Below are 17,688 nucleotides of genomic sequence, written 5' to 3' on the forward strand. Positions count from 1 at the left end.
CAGTGCAAATTTCAAGATTTGGAACTAAAAATTTCACCAAATGATTTACATAATCCTAGTAAATATTCGTGCGAAGATACACTAGTGAGACTAGTAAATAAGGTGCCTTGAAAATATCTTGCACAGTTGTTTGTTTGATAGGAAGTTGGAGGAGAAACCAAAGGAACTTTTTGCGCTTTTTGATAAAAACACTTCGTGGGGAGTTCGGTGAGAGGTTTCGGATGATTTTTTCTAGTTTCCGTTGGCAATTTCCCATATGCACAATGAGCTTAAACTTTGAAATACCACAATTTCCACTTGCATCGCGCATAGACGTGTAATTTATTTACTTATTTTAATCTATTTACTACTATGTGTGAATTGTTGAATTTTTTTTATTCCCATTGCCCTGTAATTCTATATCATTTGCTCTGAGGATTGCTTTAGGGGAGAAATGCAAAAAAACTGTCTTGATTTATTGCTGACCAGTGATTTAGCTACCAGCGCCAATCTATCCTGAACATGATTGATACCTGTCTAATTAGTCTTAATGACCTTTTCAGGAATTAATAGCATCTGTCTTCAAGCATTTCTCCTTCGAAAATGCTTTCTTAAAATGACCGCAAAAATGCACCTTTAGCTAATTCCTTCAATGGATTTCTTTTATGTGAAGCTCAATTAGACCTCCTTGGTTTTGTAAAAAAAACCTGTCGTACGTTAGATTAATTGAAAACAGGCTATCTTCTGTCTGCGCTAATGATCTTCGTATAAATTGAGCAAAACGATAAGATCCTTTGAGACAATTGCAAGTATAGACAAATGCTTGCAGTCCTTAAGGACTGGCACAGAATTGCAATAGCATTGCAAATTGCTTTCGCAAAAAAACAATACTCCTCTTCTTCGTGGGCATTTGCAACAAAAACCAAGCCTTCGAGAAGTGTCTTTTCCGTAAGTCGTGCTAAACAACCTTTTGGGATTGTGTAACTAAGAAACAAACTTATTATTTTAGACAGTGTAATCACATCCTAGTGCGTGCCCTTTTGCACTGCCCAGCGTGAGATGCCGTGCATTACTCGACCAATGACGTCAATGAGCGCCGTTGCTATGTCAAAAATGTGTTTACCACTTTGAGAGATGGTATTTTTAGCACACCTTTTAGTCGCGTGCGGTGTGGTTTTTTCCCGACTGTCTCACGCAATTCTTCAGAAACTACTTTCGCTTGCTTTTTCGAAAGCAGAAAGTTTCTGAGCGTCGTTACGACTTCACCTGCAAGCGCTCTTGTTTGCTCATGGAAATTTGAGAGTTTAAAAAAAAGCACGGTTGACGGGGAATTCGATCTATTATCGTCCAGCCCTTGTTTCTTCCGCGTCTACGCGAAATCCAATCGTGCGTGAAAAATGCCAGCTAAAATCCTCCATATTTCCTCAAAATATGCTTTCATGCACTCTGTACGATGATTAAGTGTGGTAAACTCTCCTGATGTTGGGCTGACTGTTAAATGTTCAAGGTTTTCCGTACCTCAATATATTCAGCAATATTAAAAGTAAATAACACGATTTTTATTACATCAGTTGACACGATAATCTGATCTTTGGTATTCAAAAAGTTTTTTGAGTTCCAGTGATTAAGACGAATCTTTGCCACAATCAATGAAAAAAAAATTGTGGACAAATTTAGCAGAGAGAATACTTAGAGGCATTTTAAAGATCATACTAGGTGCTTGTCAAAGATTTCTTCAGTTTGTTTTGAACTATAAGCTTTGAACCTTAGTATTTTTTCAAACGTTCGTTAACGTTGCGTTACTCTGAAGCTCTATGACCTTTGAACGCGATCGAAAACAAACTTGATTTTTTTTTTGTAGTAATTTATTGACTCTTTGTTTTTGTAAAACTTTGAAATTATCAAGTACTTCTACTTAAATTCTTGTGGCCTAATTACATGTTTTCATCTGCAAATGACGTCAGCGCACCAAACGGAGTAAGGCATGATGTACTTTTAAGGCAAGTTATGCTTTCTTAAGACAAAAATCTTTTAAACGCTGTTTTCATTGTTTTGTTCGCTACGTTTTGTTAAGGCTGTTACGAGTTGGCCGTTAATCGTCTTTCATTGAGAATTTTCTGTCAATGCAGTTCGGAGTTTCAGTGAAAAACGAAATGTAAAACATTTTATCATTTAAGGAAAAGTTGTGCACTCGTGTGTATGGACAATATATTTGGCACAGGCTATATTGTTTTGAGGTTAAAGGAACGATGAAGTTTATCCACCAAAATGAGATCATTGTAATCATCTTTAAGGCGATCAATGAATTTTTTTTAACCGGCGGAAGGTTCTGTGCAGATAGTTCGAGCATTTTAAAAGCTACTATGATCCATTGATCCATATGTAGGCGAAGTCGTATAAGACTTTTTTGTTTTACGGCTATTATGAAGACTAACAGTATAACAATGTTAGGTGCGTTAAGTACTGTTCAAAGTAGGCGTACCATGATTGATAAAAGGGAATTAATAATGGCTAAAGGCAAAAAACTTCTAGAAAGCAGATCTCCACAGTTATAGCATATTATTTGTACAAAACAACGGTAACTATCTCCGAATAAGGACAGAATTTTGATTAACTCAATATTTAATCATTGCTGATTCGTCATTCCTGAATTCTGATGACTAAATTAAGTCGTTGAATTGCTGAAAATATTGTCTCTTTTCAAGTCACTGTTGTGTGTATTTGATGAAAATGCTCGAAGATTCTCGAAATGGTCATAGATTATTACTTACCTTCGAATTGTTCTAAGAATTTTTACTGTAATTCGGGGAGAATATTCGACATATTCACTCTAGTGCTGTTTAGAACCTCTTTAAAATATTTCAAAATATTTCTTAAAGCAATTAATCAATGTTAGCAGTTAAGATGTTGTTGCAGATTGATTTAAGACGACCAAAGAGTATCATATTTATTTTAAGTGTTGATGATAGCAGCGTTTTAGAATGTTTGGGGCCCTCAACATGTGAATTCGATAAAAAATATTCGGGGAAAATATGGTTCTTTTGATTTAAAAAATTGCCGGTGCAATAATATGACAGATAATTTAGATTAACCGAAATAGAATTCCGCCGAAACCAATATTTTTAGTATCACCATGTTAAATGGCCAAAGGCTTTGCCGGGCAAAGGATTTTTCGAATAACTCGTGTGCGCGATGCTGTAGTATTTGAGATGATAACCTTTTTACCCATTGCACGTATTTATCCAATGATCATTACACATTCAATAGTTGATTACAGAATCAATGGTTGATTACACAATCAATAGTTGATGATGCAATCAATAGTTTTTGCACAATCAATAGTTCCAAAGCACGTTTACTTTGACCTCGACTAACGACGGGATGATAAACAGTTAAGCATCTGTAGAATGGCACGCAATCAGGATTTTTTCTTCACCACGAATTATCTGCCTAATCCAATTTAAATACGCGAAATATTTTCGTGGCGACTTAGCACTTGCCTCGAAGCTGAAGGACATGTTGCGTTTGTTTCCATTTACTGTCACCCTTAATGGCTTTCGGAGCTTAACTGTGCGTTCTTTCATTCGATCAACTATTGGTCCATAATATTTCACGGCGAAAAAGTAGCGCGGTTTGGCATAACACTCCTACACGTCATATAGAAGCCTTACGGAGCTGCATGCTTTCATGAGAAGCACATTGACCCTTGAATCACTGGTGCATGGAGTCGCTTTCTCTACAAAGCTACTCGGTTTGGTGATATATTTAAAGTATAATTCAGACGCTCTAAGTTCTTCCTGACTATCCTTTCTAAGCGTCATAAAATTCAAGAAGTCTTTAAACCTTGCTCCGTGAGTGTTTACAGGGTGTATGAAGATCTTCGTAAGGCTATGTGCCGAGCATAAGCCAGGATTTATGCTTTGTGTTTATTTGCACTACTGCACGAGATGCTTCATTTCTTCCTTGAGATTAGTCGAGATCTCCCTCGGGTGGTATCTGCATGCATGCATGTCATTCCAGCCGCTTTGTTGCAAGTCTGCGCAAACCGACGTTGCCCGACCGCATGTCTATGGAACATTCGACAAATTCTAGCTGCTCAATTGAAAAGGAAGTCTCCAGGGCCGGGAGATGTTAGATTAGAAGGAAAAGTTCCGTCGCCTGGGTGCAATCCGATGATATATAAATGAGTGCTGGGTGCGCATGTATCAAAACTTGCTAATTTGAATTATCCCCATCGGGGACTCTGCCTTTTGGTTCGTCTGTGGAATTCCCTCCCTAAAATAATCCCGTTTCAGCTGGGAAAATCGCGCCGCTATTTTTGCGGCCTTATGATCGTTGTGCAAACAGGAAACGAGCTTTGGTAATTGAGGTCCCTCGCATCAATCTTTGTTCAAAAAATTGAAAGCAGGAAAAAAAACAGAAGTAGAATTCTATTCTAGAAATCACTGCAAATCTAGCTGCATTCCAATATTGTGTTCCTCTTTCTGAAAAGAACAAGTTCGGTAACATTTTAATTGCCCAACTATTCCGATTGAATAGTAAGTCTGTGAGTTGCTGATCAGTGTCTAAACCGCAAATGGTTTTAATTAGAACAAATTTAAGGGTATTCTAATTGATTCAACGAATGTTTATTGTCAATTATAACACATTCGGAATGATTCATCCTATAGTTAGAATGCTGTTGTTGACGCTTAATTTGCTTCTAAACGTTCGCGAAATTCAAATTTGATAAATGTAGGATAAATAATATAGGTGTTGCGTGCGGTATTGAAGAAAAAAATGGCACCGATAAGCCAGTGTCGTGCTGCGACCATGGCTAAACGCAGCGAGTCCTGTGACCGGCTGACTATGCAAGGAATTTAACTTGAAAAACAATGAAAACAGCGTGTTTTGCGCTTGGCGTTCCTACTGCAAATTACCGCGAAATTCTAAAAACAAAAATGACTGATTTCTGCACGCGTTATGCCGAGGTAGCCAAATTGCCTTCAGCGAGTAAAATCTGGTGAAATTCATGCAGTTCAGGCCACTTAAAAATTGGCAGCTTGGCACGAAAATAAATTAAATTCATCGTCACTGTCAACTTTAAGAAGCATACCATTAGTTCCAAATTTCTAGTGCCTCCATAAAATCGTGTATAAAAAGCCAAGGAATCGGAAAAAAGCATGGAAAAGAATGACAATATTTTTGCTATTAACGCTACTTATTTACATTTACTGCTGTTGACAATTGTAATGTTGGAAAATTTATTTGCCTCTCAGAAATAACTATCAATTAATACCACGACAGTCAACTGGTAATCACCCTCAATCATTTGGCACTCTTTATATGACAAATACGTCACAAACGTAACTGGTGAAAATCAAGGTGTCCAGATAAGGCTAGGCTGGCTTTGAAAATCCTTGCGTATCTTTCACCTTCGTGACCGAGGTTTAATTCCCAAAATATGCAGTTCCATCTCAGATTTGAATCTCAGATTGCATGTGTAAGGAGCTCTTATCCCTCAATATTTTGTAAAGCTGGCTTATTTGGACCGTCAGGATAGCCAATTATCCAGTATGAAAATTGTCTAGAGTTCAGGTTTCCTCCTGCAATAACGCTGGATCAATAAAAGATGATCTTTTACGGGATCTCTAGGAAGAAGAGTCTAGAACTGATAGAGATATCCAGTATAGATAAAGTTAACTTAGTTTAGATTTCCTCCTGCATCTCCTGCAGTAACACTAGATCAATAAGAGATGATCCTTACTAGACCTCCAGAAAGAACAGTTTAAAACTGATAGAGCTATCCAGTACAAATAAAGTTAGTTTAGTTTAGGTTTCCTCCTGTAGTAACACTGGATCAATAGGAGATGATCCTTGCTGGACCTCTAGGAAGAACAGTTTAGAACTGATAGAGCTATCCAGTATAAATTAAGTTCGTTTAGTTTAGGTTTCCTCCTGTAGTAACACTGGATCAATACGAGATGATCCTTACTGGACCTCTAGGAAGAACAGTTTCGAAGTGATAAAGCTATCCAGTATCAATAAACTTAGTTTAGTTTAGGTTTCCTCCTGTAGTGACACTGGATCAATACGAGACGATCCTTACTGGACCTCTAGGAAGAACAGTTTCGAATTGACAGATAAATTAAAAAAATACTCCACAGTGATAACTTCGAACATAAACAAATAATTAAAGTATAGTATTCATGATGAGGACCGCATTAAAATTACAAATCAATCAAAAATCAAGATAATTAATCGTATACCCTCATGTAACAACGCTGTATAAATAGGAGATAACTTTTGTCACCTACAGGAGGTGTTTACAGCCCTATTCTACATGAGAAAGCTTTGCTTGTGATCTCGAATTTCCTTGTAGTCTCCAGGTAGTTACATAAATATTGAATCTCAACGTGATTACACACTGGAATCGCTTCTTTTATTGTGTGCTCAGGTTGGTTGGCAAACATTCTAAAATGTTGCAAACGGAAATGTTCCAAAATGTAACAATTTTTAACAGCGATTTGTTGCAAGCGAGCGTTGTTTGGCATGCGAGTTATTCCCTGCAACGGTTTCCCGTCGCGAGGCGCTAAATTCGGCACATGCAGCCGGTGAAGACCGGCGTTACAACCACAAAATAACAAGTCCGCCCCCGCTGTGTATGTTGACGGGCAATGGCAGATTCGAATGATGATTCAAAAACAAAGATAAATTGAAATACGCTATAGAGAACTCGTTCACGCACGAAGCTCGATCTTTTTGCGTCCCGGTGGACTTTGCTTCGCCTTCGAAACATCGTCCAGGGAATTTTGAACGGGGAGGTGTAATCTTTTCGTTTGAGGGTTCATTTGGACCGCATGTGATTCGTCCACTAAGAGTAGCCCTTGGCAAGGTTATTTTGGGTCGCGCCAGTTGGGTGGATTGACGTAAGAGGGAATGCTTGAATAATCTTGTTATGAGTTTTGTTTGTGAGTGCACTTGCCTTGGCTATGTCGGTCTAAGTATTTGCCGCTCCGTGTGTAGGAACAGCCTGCGTTTTACAGCGTGCGTAATCGGAACATTTTACCTTACGAGCGTGGCAAGCATCTGACTTTTTCCTTTACGTCGCGTTCTTACTCGTTATAATTATTTTTACGGAAATCGGGTCCCCGGCTGAATGTGGTCGGTGTGTTGGCAAAGTAACCGAGGAAAGGACTCTTGGATTTGCTGTACTTTTGCAAAGCAAACATTCGCTGAAACTTTTCAGCTCTGATTCGAAACTTTTGAAGCGATCTTCAGTAAAGCTTCGTAGACGCTGGACTTCGTCCCTCTCTCGAGCTCAGCCGTTCATTACAAGATTTCGTGCTCAAGTGCATTAGTAAGTGAATATCGAAATCCTGATAAATTTTATCGTCGTGATTAAAAGCTCCATATATCTCTCGTCGTCCGGACAGCATATCTGTTGTAAAGAAAAGCTGTAAACCTGACAAAGTGGCGTGTTGTTTTGCAAAAGGCAAACGCAGATCGCGATGGAAAATACATCGTCAGGGAACGATCGAGCAAACTCTTTGCTGATGCTAAGCCGTGCCGTGTATGTAAAAAAGTCGGACAATACTTTCTACCCGGGCACGATCGATACCAAATTACCCGATGGAAGTTACTTGGTGAAATTCACAGACAGTTCTAGCGATAGAGTTGCCGAGAATCATATAGTGTGGTTAGGATTTTGGGGTCTGCCACCGAAGTGCTGGCCCCGAAATCCAATCGTTCAAACAGCCGGTCCAATCGATATGGCGTTGGATTTTCTCGATAGGCACAAAAACAGTGACAATTCATCGCATTCCGTTTCTCGTAAAACGCATTTACCAGATAGAAATGTTAGAGGAGTGATTGGGTTCCAAGAAATGGATTTTGGGTCGGGCAGCATTCCGAGATGTTCTGAGAACGATGCTCTGAGTCAAGATGATGACGGGATAAATGAATTTGAGACGAGCCCTGCTCATGTCCAGCCAAGACAAGTCTCTGAGAATCCAGCAAGGTGCGTTATTCACGAGCTTTTTACGATCTATGTTTGTGATTTGTGCAGAATCTTTGGACCTTTTCGCCGCGAAATGTCTACGTTCGAATGTGAATATTTCGCTGCATGCGAGGCTTTGTTGTGAGTCATCGCACTTTATATAAGTGTGCTCATTCATTAGCGTATAACTTGAGGATAGTTCCCTTTCTTTCATTCAAATTGCCGTACAGTCCTTATGAGATCCCTAACGCGTGTAAATCATATTTCACAGTTGTGTTCGGCTCGAGGAAAAGCGTTGAATTGTCTATTTTGGTTGCAGAATCTTGAACGGTGCTGCTAAACACACCTCTTTACACCTTGTTAAATATTCTCATTTAACACATCTTCTGTGCAATATAAATCTCTGAATTCTTCCTAGAATCATTTTAAACGATTCGTCTTTCAAATACACTCATTTTACATTGTATGAGTCGCCTTTTGGGGGAAGGAATGCCTTCAGCTAAAGCCTCAGTACCTTTTCGGTAATTTTGCAAAGAGATCTCAGCAAGAGACGCCTATACCTTTCACTTCTGCTATAGCATCTAAAGCTTGCTTCAAACTAGACGTCCCTCCTGATGAAAGCATCAAAAAGGCTTGCTATCTCATTGGGATGAAATATTTATTCTACATTGTCATTGCATTCTACTCCCATATTCACAATACGCTAGATTGCCAAGCATGTAAGATCTATGACTATGTTTTCATTGTGCAAAGCATAAATGGATGTCTGGTTCTTTTTGTTACAACAGCACAACGTTTGAAATAAGCTAATCTGAAAATACCACCCAAATTTAAGGTATATATTCCATTTACACGACGAAGGCACTATAGGTAAGGTAATATTGTGTTTTCCAAATGTGAGCACGATATACTTCGTGGTTTTCAATGAAATCTTAGAATGATTTAGGACTTGCGTCCAAGCCGGAATCAAATTCTCCGTTTGCAACGACTGTATTTAAAGTATTTCACAAGCTGAATAATCGAGACATACGTTCGTTGCAAGGATTTTAAAAATTATCCTGATACAAACCAATTTATAGAATGGAAACAATGCAGTACAACGGCTTGTATATTTTGATATATTATATTTTCATATAATATTCTTCTTGTTTATGAAGCAATATAAGCTAAACAAATGCTGGCCATTTCACGGAATGTTTCGAAGTAAATCTGTAAAATTCGATACATCAGTGCCCGCCTCATCGCGTGTTGCGAAAACTGATCAGTTGTAAGTACTGTGGATAATGAATGATCTGTATTAGCTATTAAGGCTATTAGTATTAATATTTTTGAGCGAAGACTTTCTACTGTCGTCTGCCTCGTCCATTTCGATCGAAACTGGAGCAATTTCACTATTTTTTAGAAATGGCAAAAGTTCATTTAAATATATAGTTGCACGAAGTCGAACTTAACTCGAAGGCAATATTTCTAGCTTCGGAGATTTCGCGATATAGGATTCGCTGCCGTAGAATTTCTACACTTGTATATTTGTTGGAAAAGACAGAACGTCTGTCACGAACTACAATTTAAGTTCTACGAATTTGACTCGATTGTTTGCATTTGTTTTATCTGCATGGGCCATTCGCGCCGAAACGATGGCGTGTCTGATACAATTTCGATTGCGTTTCCTGCTCTACAACAATTCACTCCATCGCAGCACATTAAAATGGCTTTAATACATGCAAGTGCTGACTAATAGAGTTATTGTCTAATGCACTAGCCGGCCGCACTTGTGAAAAGACCATTCTAAAAACACTCCTTTTGCCAGCTTTGTCGTTTCGTGAAGGACTTTCCGTCGCGAGTCTTAAAGGAGTCTCGTCACTTCGTTGCATACAAATTCGTGCTGTCTTTAGCTCTATTGCAAGGCTTGATTGTCTTGTTTATCATTCTTATTGACTGCTTTTGCCATCTTAGCCGTTCGTAGCTTTCTGTGGATTTTCCGTAATACAAAATAATCATCTTCATTTAATTCGTGTTTGATTTTCTCGCTCGCAACGGCCAAGTAGTGTCCATTCCGCTCTAATAAATTTAAAACGGCCGATGATTTCATGTGTAAACCTACCGCAGCCGTTCTAATGATGAAAACAATCAAAACTGGTTTCATTTCACTTCTTTAGCAGAATAAGAAAGCGTATATGTACATGTATATTTTATTCATGCAACGTCTTTTAAGTTTGTACATTTTTTTGTACAAAGTGTCAAAGCTTCGTTTGTTCGTTGTGGGTTTCAACACTAAGAAATAAGTCACCCCCGAATGGAAAAATACTCGAGTTTCCTGATTTTCAATTGGTATTAATTCCTCAGTTGCGAGATTCTTTGAAAATAACAACTAGTAGTATTAAACATCGTAGTCAGATTTTGTGAGATATGAAGATTTAGCTAATTTTTAGTTAAAGATAGCGAACGTACACCCACATAAAAGTTTCTACATTTACATTTAACTATCTTATGAAATACTCCCAATGTTTATCTATTTCACTTCCATGTCTGCAAACACTTTGCGATGTTTCAACCGAGAACTAACCATGTTTCAATAAATTTGGCTCCCCAAAATGGCCGCCATGTTTCGTTCTGTTTACATTACTTCGTGAAGAATCGATGGAATTGATCGAGAATTTCTTATTTTGATAGCTATTTATTATCGTTTATATGTACGTCTTCAAATACAAAATCAAAATTGCAAAGTTTTTGATGAAAGATGAGAAGTCTGTTTATATGCGAAACGTTGAAAAATGTGTGTGTGTTTGGCTAAAGCGAATAGCTCGGTGTTGCAATGTTGCTGTGTACAAAAATACAGTTATAAGCCCATGACTTGTAGCTGATGCGAGGTCGAAATAAAATAAAAACCAAAATAGAAACTGCTCGAATTTTAACTGCTCATCGAACCAACTAATAAACGCAGTTACGTGTAAAATTTCTATAAATCCTAGTCCACAATTCCTGACGTCTATCGATGCACGCTGTTGCTCAGAATACAATTTGAAATCACTTTTATAAGGACTTTTGGGAACTATGGCAGGTCTTTGGGAATATTTGTGTTTAGCGACCTTTCTTCTCTGTCAGTTACAGTCTTTTCAGCGATGGATTACCGCGCTCTAATCCACTCGTTCAAGAATGTGGAATGACAATCGAGCGATCGGTAAAAAACATTGATCAATGAAACAGAGCCCATAGTTCATCTTAAGAACATCGTGTTCATCTTTGTGAAAAAGATTTTGACAAACGACCAGTTTCAAATGGTTATCTCATGCAGATCATCTATTTCAATTTGTTATCCAAACTAAGTTTAAAAATCATCACCAAGCAATCTTGGTACGACCGTTTTCACGGAGCATAAAAGCCATTAAGTGCTATCATATTATAATTCTCTCTGGACTGTTGTGGTACGGTGAATTGAGGAAATAACGAAAAAAAACACCATACGTAAATTCTTGTACGTTTCATTTTCAACAATTTGGACATCGTGAAGGAATTCTTATGTTTAATGGCTAATGTTTGCTGAAGATAACAAGCAGTAACATGATCTGATGTTTCATATATGGCCGTAAGTTCGTCATTCGTCTAGAACTTTTAGCTCCCTTGAAGCCATTTACCCATGATTCAGCTCGGGTGTCAAGTAGTGCATCGCCAAAGGTTTCTTTGATGCAAATATACTTGGGGCGGTCCTCAAATTGTTTTGCAGTCTGGCCGTAACTCATCAAAAGAAACTTGCCGTTTGAAATGCCTTCTTCGCTGCTAAACAGCGTTCACTTACACAGACTTCACATCTCAAAACGCATGTTTCATCCTGTAGTTTTATTTTTCGTTTATGATGCTCATGCATAAAGCAAACTAAAAATGCGTTGAAAATAGTGAATGCAATTTACATCGCCTGCTGCAAATGGCCGGCGTGAAATTGTTGTGTCGAGCAAACATTCATCAACAATAAAGCAATAATTTCAGGCATGCTTAGGATCGAATGATGAAAATCCTATTTTCTTTGCATTTATCCCACTTGTACTTTTCAGCGTCTAACTAAACCACATGAAGCACGTATTTTACTCCCACTATTCCACTGATTCTCTTCAGGAATATCCGCCGATGCTTTTTTTTAGGTTACGTTTAGCAATCTAACCCACACAGCATATGTAGAAATATTGATAACACAAACAAACACTCATTTGCACTTGTGTTTATTTCACTATATGCTAAGTATGATTTTCTTTAAAAAGGATGAGCGTGCTCAGGATGTGCTGTGATGGAACTTTGAAGCAGGAACGAATCAAACCAGTGAAGCAACCAATCATTTCAACAGAACAAGGTAAAGTCTTCGTCGTTCTTTTGAAATTTTTTTCCCAAAGCTCGTTGTGTTTGTTCTTTGCATGCGCGTACACGTGATCCATTGTCTGAAAGATATACCTTCAAGGGATCCATTGTCTCCAAACGATGCCTACACGTGCAGCAGTCTGCTGTAAGAATGTTCTTAAGTCTAACCAATATTACAACGGTGGTTAAATACATTGAAATCAAATTCTCATCGTTTTGCATTGTCAGGTTATGTTTCTTGCATGTAAAGAACACTTGCCAGTCTCCCTTTGGAATAACAAGTTGTACTTCTTTCCCCTGCATTATTGTATAAGCTATTTTGGGGATACTTGAGCAGCATAGGGGAGCCCTTCATTCTTTAAAAAGGCATATAATCAATTAATGGAACAGAACGGCGGTGTCGGTCTTGTCATTTTATCATTGACGTCTGTTTCCGCTTCCATGCGAGATTTTAAATGCGTTTAACTGAAATTGAACATGTATCTAGGCTGAAACTTGCTGTCAAGTTGATCTTCTCTTAACACGTAAGATAACTAAATAAGGCGTTGCGTGCTCAGAACAGGTTTGAGATGACCGACGTTAAACATGGCAGATGGTTTTGAGCATCTCTTATATGCGTGCATGAGTTTTTTTCGTGCAAAAAAGGGAAATATGTTAGCGTCATTAAGGTACAACGCGTCCTGTTGGAGTTGAATTATTAATAGTTGGATTATATGGGTCAAACCTGCTCGTGGGCGGGGCCGACACCCAAAACGATAGGCAGAACCCGCACTCAACGCTGTTGCATTCCTGGGAAGGAAAAGTATAAAGCTTTTGTTCTCGTGGTATTTTTAAATACGTCTTTTCGTTCTTTTCATAACCATTCGGGGAAAGAATGCGTGTGCATGTGTGTTCAAATTACAAAGCATATAGCGTGACCAACAAGAACCATCGACTTTCAATTACTTACGTCAGTACTCGTGAATTAATGCTAGCTGCTTCCTGTACGTAAACTGGAGCAAATGTTATTGTCTTCCTCACGATATCTGGCAAATGGTATTTTCACAATTGTATATATTTCCATCGAGTTGAATATGGAGATGTTAAACGAGAAAACAAAAAATAATCGTTTAACATAAACTTAAACAATCCTTGAGCATAATGGATTTAAATTGGCTCTAATAGCGTCCTTTACAATGAGGTGAGATGGGTAAAAAAATTATTTGAGTCAAAATTGGTTCTGTCTTCATCTTTCCCTTGCTGTTTATATCTTGTGTGTAGTATTTTGCAACCTGTAAAAGTAGTTTTTGCTGTGTTGATCGTAGTGATATAGTCTTCGGCGTTTTAAGTCGAGCTTCAGTTGATTGATGTTTATTTAATTAGCTCAATTTTGTCAGGGAAACAAATTCAAGACTGCCATATTGCACAACGCGTGTTTGAATGGTCATTCCTATTTAGGTCGCTTAAAACATTCCTTCGTTGTATGTAATATCTGTATTAATGTTTAAATCAGCTCGATTAGACCTGACTTCATGAAGTCAGAGGCTGTTGAACAGGGCTGGTTCGGGCAGCAAAGATTCGCTGCCTTTTAAAACCTATCTGATAAGAAAACCCACCGTAAATTCCTTTAGAGCAGTCTGTTCTGGCCGAGGATAAATAGTCTTTACGTAAATCAGCCTGGCTAATCGGGCTACATCCATTTATATCAATAAACAATCTCGTCATCCGAACGTCATTCTATATTACCACTAAAGCCTCCTTTAATTGTACAGTTAAAGCTAAAATATTTTGTGAATTACCCTTAGAGATTATTGATTTGGTACGTCAAGCATATTTTAATATATCTGAAGATTCTTTCCAACTTAAATTTTACCAATTTAAAATAATAATGATTGAACGAAATTATGACTAACCGGGAATGCTTTTGTATATTTTTAATCTAAATTTATTATTTCTTCATAGTTACTGTTTTACCGCATTTCACGTCAGTGAAAGGGGAAGAAAACAGAGATTTTACCTTTGATGAGTACTGCAATACGATTCAGGTGTGCCTAAGTGTAGAAATAACAACACTGAATTTGTCTGTGCATATCTGAATTATATCCGACCTAAGGTATTATGAACATTTGGTTTCAGATAAAAAATGATTCATCATTTGGAAAGAGGAAATTATCTTCATCTGAATATGATAAATGTTCAGTTAAAGAGGGATGTATTAGGTAAATATGCGCATGGTTTCATATCTCGTATGATATTTCACCATGATATATATTTATCACATGTTATTTGTTTATTCAACCTTCACTTAACATACTTTACCTGATCAGGTTTTTTGTCTGACCTTGCCCAAAATGATCTTATTTGGATTACCTTCCCTTCTCTTGCCTTACCTTTCGTTGTTTTAGTTCAATTTGTCCTAACTTACAAATCTTTCTTTCCACATCTCACTTCATCAGAGCTTTACCTAGTTTACCTTGACTTGCATTGCCATTCTTTGCTATCCTTCACCTTAGCAGCTTGTCTATCTTGTCTGATACCTTGCCTTGCTATTCCTTTCTTTATCTTGTTATTTCTTTCCTTCCCTTCCCTTCCCTTGCCATTTCTTTGCCAATCCTTACCTTGCATTGCAATTCTTTGCATTGCCATTACATTGCCTACAATGCTACCTTGCCAAACCTCATCATATCCTACAATACCTTGCCTTACCTGTTTCACCTTAATACTTTATCTTGACTTGCTATGATATAACATTTGTCCTGTTACACCATACCATAACTTACCATACCATACCATACCACACCACACCACACCATACCAAACCATGTCATGAATCATATATCAAGAATAATAATAAAATTTGATCTTTGTTTAGGCCGGAGAATAGGCCTCGAAATTCCTTTCAGAAACATTACCCAAGTTCTCCTCTTCTATCGCCGCATATTCAGAACTACGATCGCCCATTTGGAATTCCTATGTACGATTCATCCTCCCCTCCAAGGCCAGCAAGCATCAGGTTGCAGCCTCGCGCAAGGAGACGATCTGAGAACAAGAAATGCCGAAAGGTTTACGGCATCGAAAATAGGGATATTTGGTGCACCCAGTGCAAATGGAAGAAAGCGTGCACGCGGTTCACGGGGAGTGAAAAAGTAGAGATCCCAGGATTAATGTACATAGCAGATTACGAGGGGTTACATTATCCACTGTAGGAAAGGTTTTGGGAGACGAAATGATTTTATGACAAAGATTTTAAGAAGCAGTCAACGTGTCTTGCAAACGGATGTGAGTGCGTTTTCAAATGATGCACATTTCATGCAAAATGTTTTGTAGTTTGGAATTTTGCGAGGAGAAATTGCAAGTCAAAACAGATTTAAAAACAGCAAGAAAAAAATACAATATGCTGGTTGAATATGAACGTGATTGAATCAAAGGTTTGTGAACGGCCGTTTGTTATATGCAGTGATGACTTGAAAAGCCAATATGCTGTTTATCATGATGGTGGCAACTAGCAAGGCAATCTTTGGATGAATCTAAGGATTCCTCGTGTCCTCGGCCAGTTATTCAGAGAATACTTGTGCAGAAGAACTTAGTCTCACGTTTCACAAGGTATTTTAACGTTTCAGTTTGAATCCGTGATGTATTTGCATCGTGAAAATAAAAGAAAACCCAATATTTAATTTCTGCTTGAAAACTTCCCTAACAATATATACATATTGTATAAACTATGGACGCTTACCTTTATACGGTAAAAACGGTCAGACCGGTCCTGTTGTGTTTCAGAATACAGACAGATTACTGGCATTTTTGAGTGTTTTAAGAAATCTACATTCAAGTTTATCGGTATTTACATCCGCCTAGCATGAAAAATACAGTTATACCGCTATATTTCTAAAGAAATACTCTATTTCAATCCAAAATATGACCGGTCTGACGATTTTGGTCGCTTAATGGAAGCGTCCTAGGATTATATCGAACTGATAATGTATTTAAAATTTATAGTAAATTATTTTAGTTGTTATAGAATCAGATGTGTTCGATTATATGGGTAATTGTATAGTTCTTCATAATATTGTAAAAATGTAAATTTAATATATTATTCAGGGTAGACACAGAATAAATAGTAGGTTTATTGATTAGAATGACATTGTCGTCAAAATACAAATATATATGCGTTAAAAAACTCTTATCGAGTAATATTGTCAGCGTCAGGTAAATATTGCAGTATTGCTCCTTTGTGAATTGATCCAAACCTTAACTCTTTCGAATTACGAACCAGATACTCAAATGTTTGGGAGCATTTTAAAGCAATGTTACCCCGTTTGTAATGTTATGGATTTAAGAAATTCGTTTGCACTTTTCATTTAGGCATTTATACCTCATTCTCCTGACTTAAATTTGACTGTCTTTGGCTTTGCAAAACTCGTCCAGTCGTTGTATGTATCTTCGGCTCCAACAACACAAGTTAAAAACAGAGGATTACGAAGCATTTCTAAACCCTTCGTTCACAATCGTGCTTCATAATCTGCCTAAAACAAGGAGCATATAACAGTCGTAATAACAGTAATTCGACTGCTAACGTGTAACTGAACTTACCAGAGAACTCTGTTGACACATTTCCGTTTATTTCAAATGTATGAAGAGCTTCATACAGTATAGATAACACTTTGTTGAAGAACATTTCGTATACTAAACTATAGTTTATAGCCAATGCGGTAAACTGTTTCATCAATTTTGCAACGAAACTTTGCAGCAATTTGTACAAAAGGCACCAGAGCTATGTAATTGTGACACCTCATTTGGGTTTTAAATTTCAAGCGAATGGAAAGTGTCCGTTGAAAGATAAACAAAGGGCTAACCAGCCGCTAAACTCCAGGAGGAATCCCATAAATGACTGCAGGACTCGGCACCGAGTCAGGCGCACTATAGCACAACTTTGATGCCAAATAACACAGACAAAATCCCAGCAACACGTTGGAAAACGTCCAATAATGTCGCACATTTTACGGAATATCTTAAAACAACCGGAATACACTCAAGGCTAGAGAAACCTAAGACGTTTTGTTGTAAATTTAAGAGATACTCAGGAAAGAAGCCACGTCGTACAGACTCCTGCTGGAAACTAGGAGACGCATTTTCGGCTGAGACGTTTTCGTGCTCTTTTTAACGACGCGAGTTAGCAATCCATATCTTCAGTGTTTTTTTTTGCATGTCTTGACATGCAGATGCCGGCTGATTGACGTGTTACAACATAGGAATTCCGGTGACACATTTTGTGAGAGCGTCTTTGAAGAAAAATGTAATGCGACTGAGTATTGTATCACTTGCAGAACACTTAGATAAGTACCTGGCCCCTTAAGTTCATCAATTTTAGACAGGCTATCGGCTTATGCCTGTATAATCCGAATTACAAA

General features: G+C 37.8%; 1 protein-coding gene across 2 annotated transcripts; it reads left to right on the forward strand.

Moving 5' to 3' along the window:
- Nucleotides 1–6,372: 6,372 nt before the first annotated feature.
- On the forward strand, nucleotides 6,373–16,395 carry LOC114528428. 2 transcript variants are annotated; one of them, XR_003687493.1, is made up of 5 exons: nucleotides 6,373–7,978; nucleotides 12,208–13,481; nucleotides 14,243–14,325; nucleotides 14,417–14,499; nucleotides 15,153–16,355. XR_003687493.1 is itself a non-coding variant. In XM_028550052.1 (5 exons), exons 1-5 carry the CDS (start codon nucleotides 7,470–7,472, stop codon nucleotides 15,484–15,486), a joined length of 1,098 nt encoding a protein of 365 aa, XP_028405853.1. In that variant the 5' UTR covers nucleotides 6,394–7,469; the 3' UTR covers nucleotides 15,487–16,395. The 2 variants fall into 2 exon arrangements, 1 of the variants encoding a protein (XP_028405853.1); XM_028550052.1 differs by having other exon boundaries at nucleotides 6,394–7,978; nucleotides 12,208–12,296; nucleotides 15,153–16,395.
- Nucleotides 16,396–17,688: the final 1,293 nt, after the last annotated feature.

Source organism: Dendronephthya gigantea, unplaced genomic scaffold, assembly GCF_004324835.1.
Source record: "Dendronephthya gigantea isolate DGI-Jeju-01 unplaced genomic scaffold, DenGig_1.0 000050F, whole genome shotgun sequence".
Taxonomy (NCBI): Eukaryota; Metazoa; Cnidaria; class Anthozoa; order Malacalcyonacea; family Nephtheidae; genus Dendronephthya; species Dendronephthya gigantea.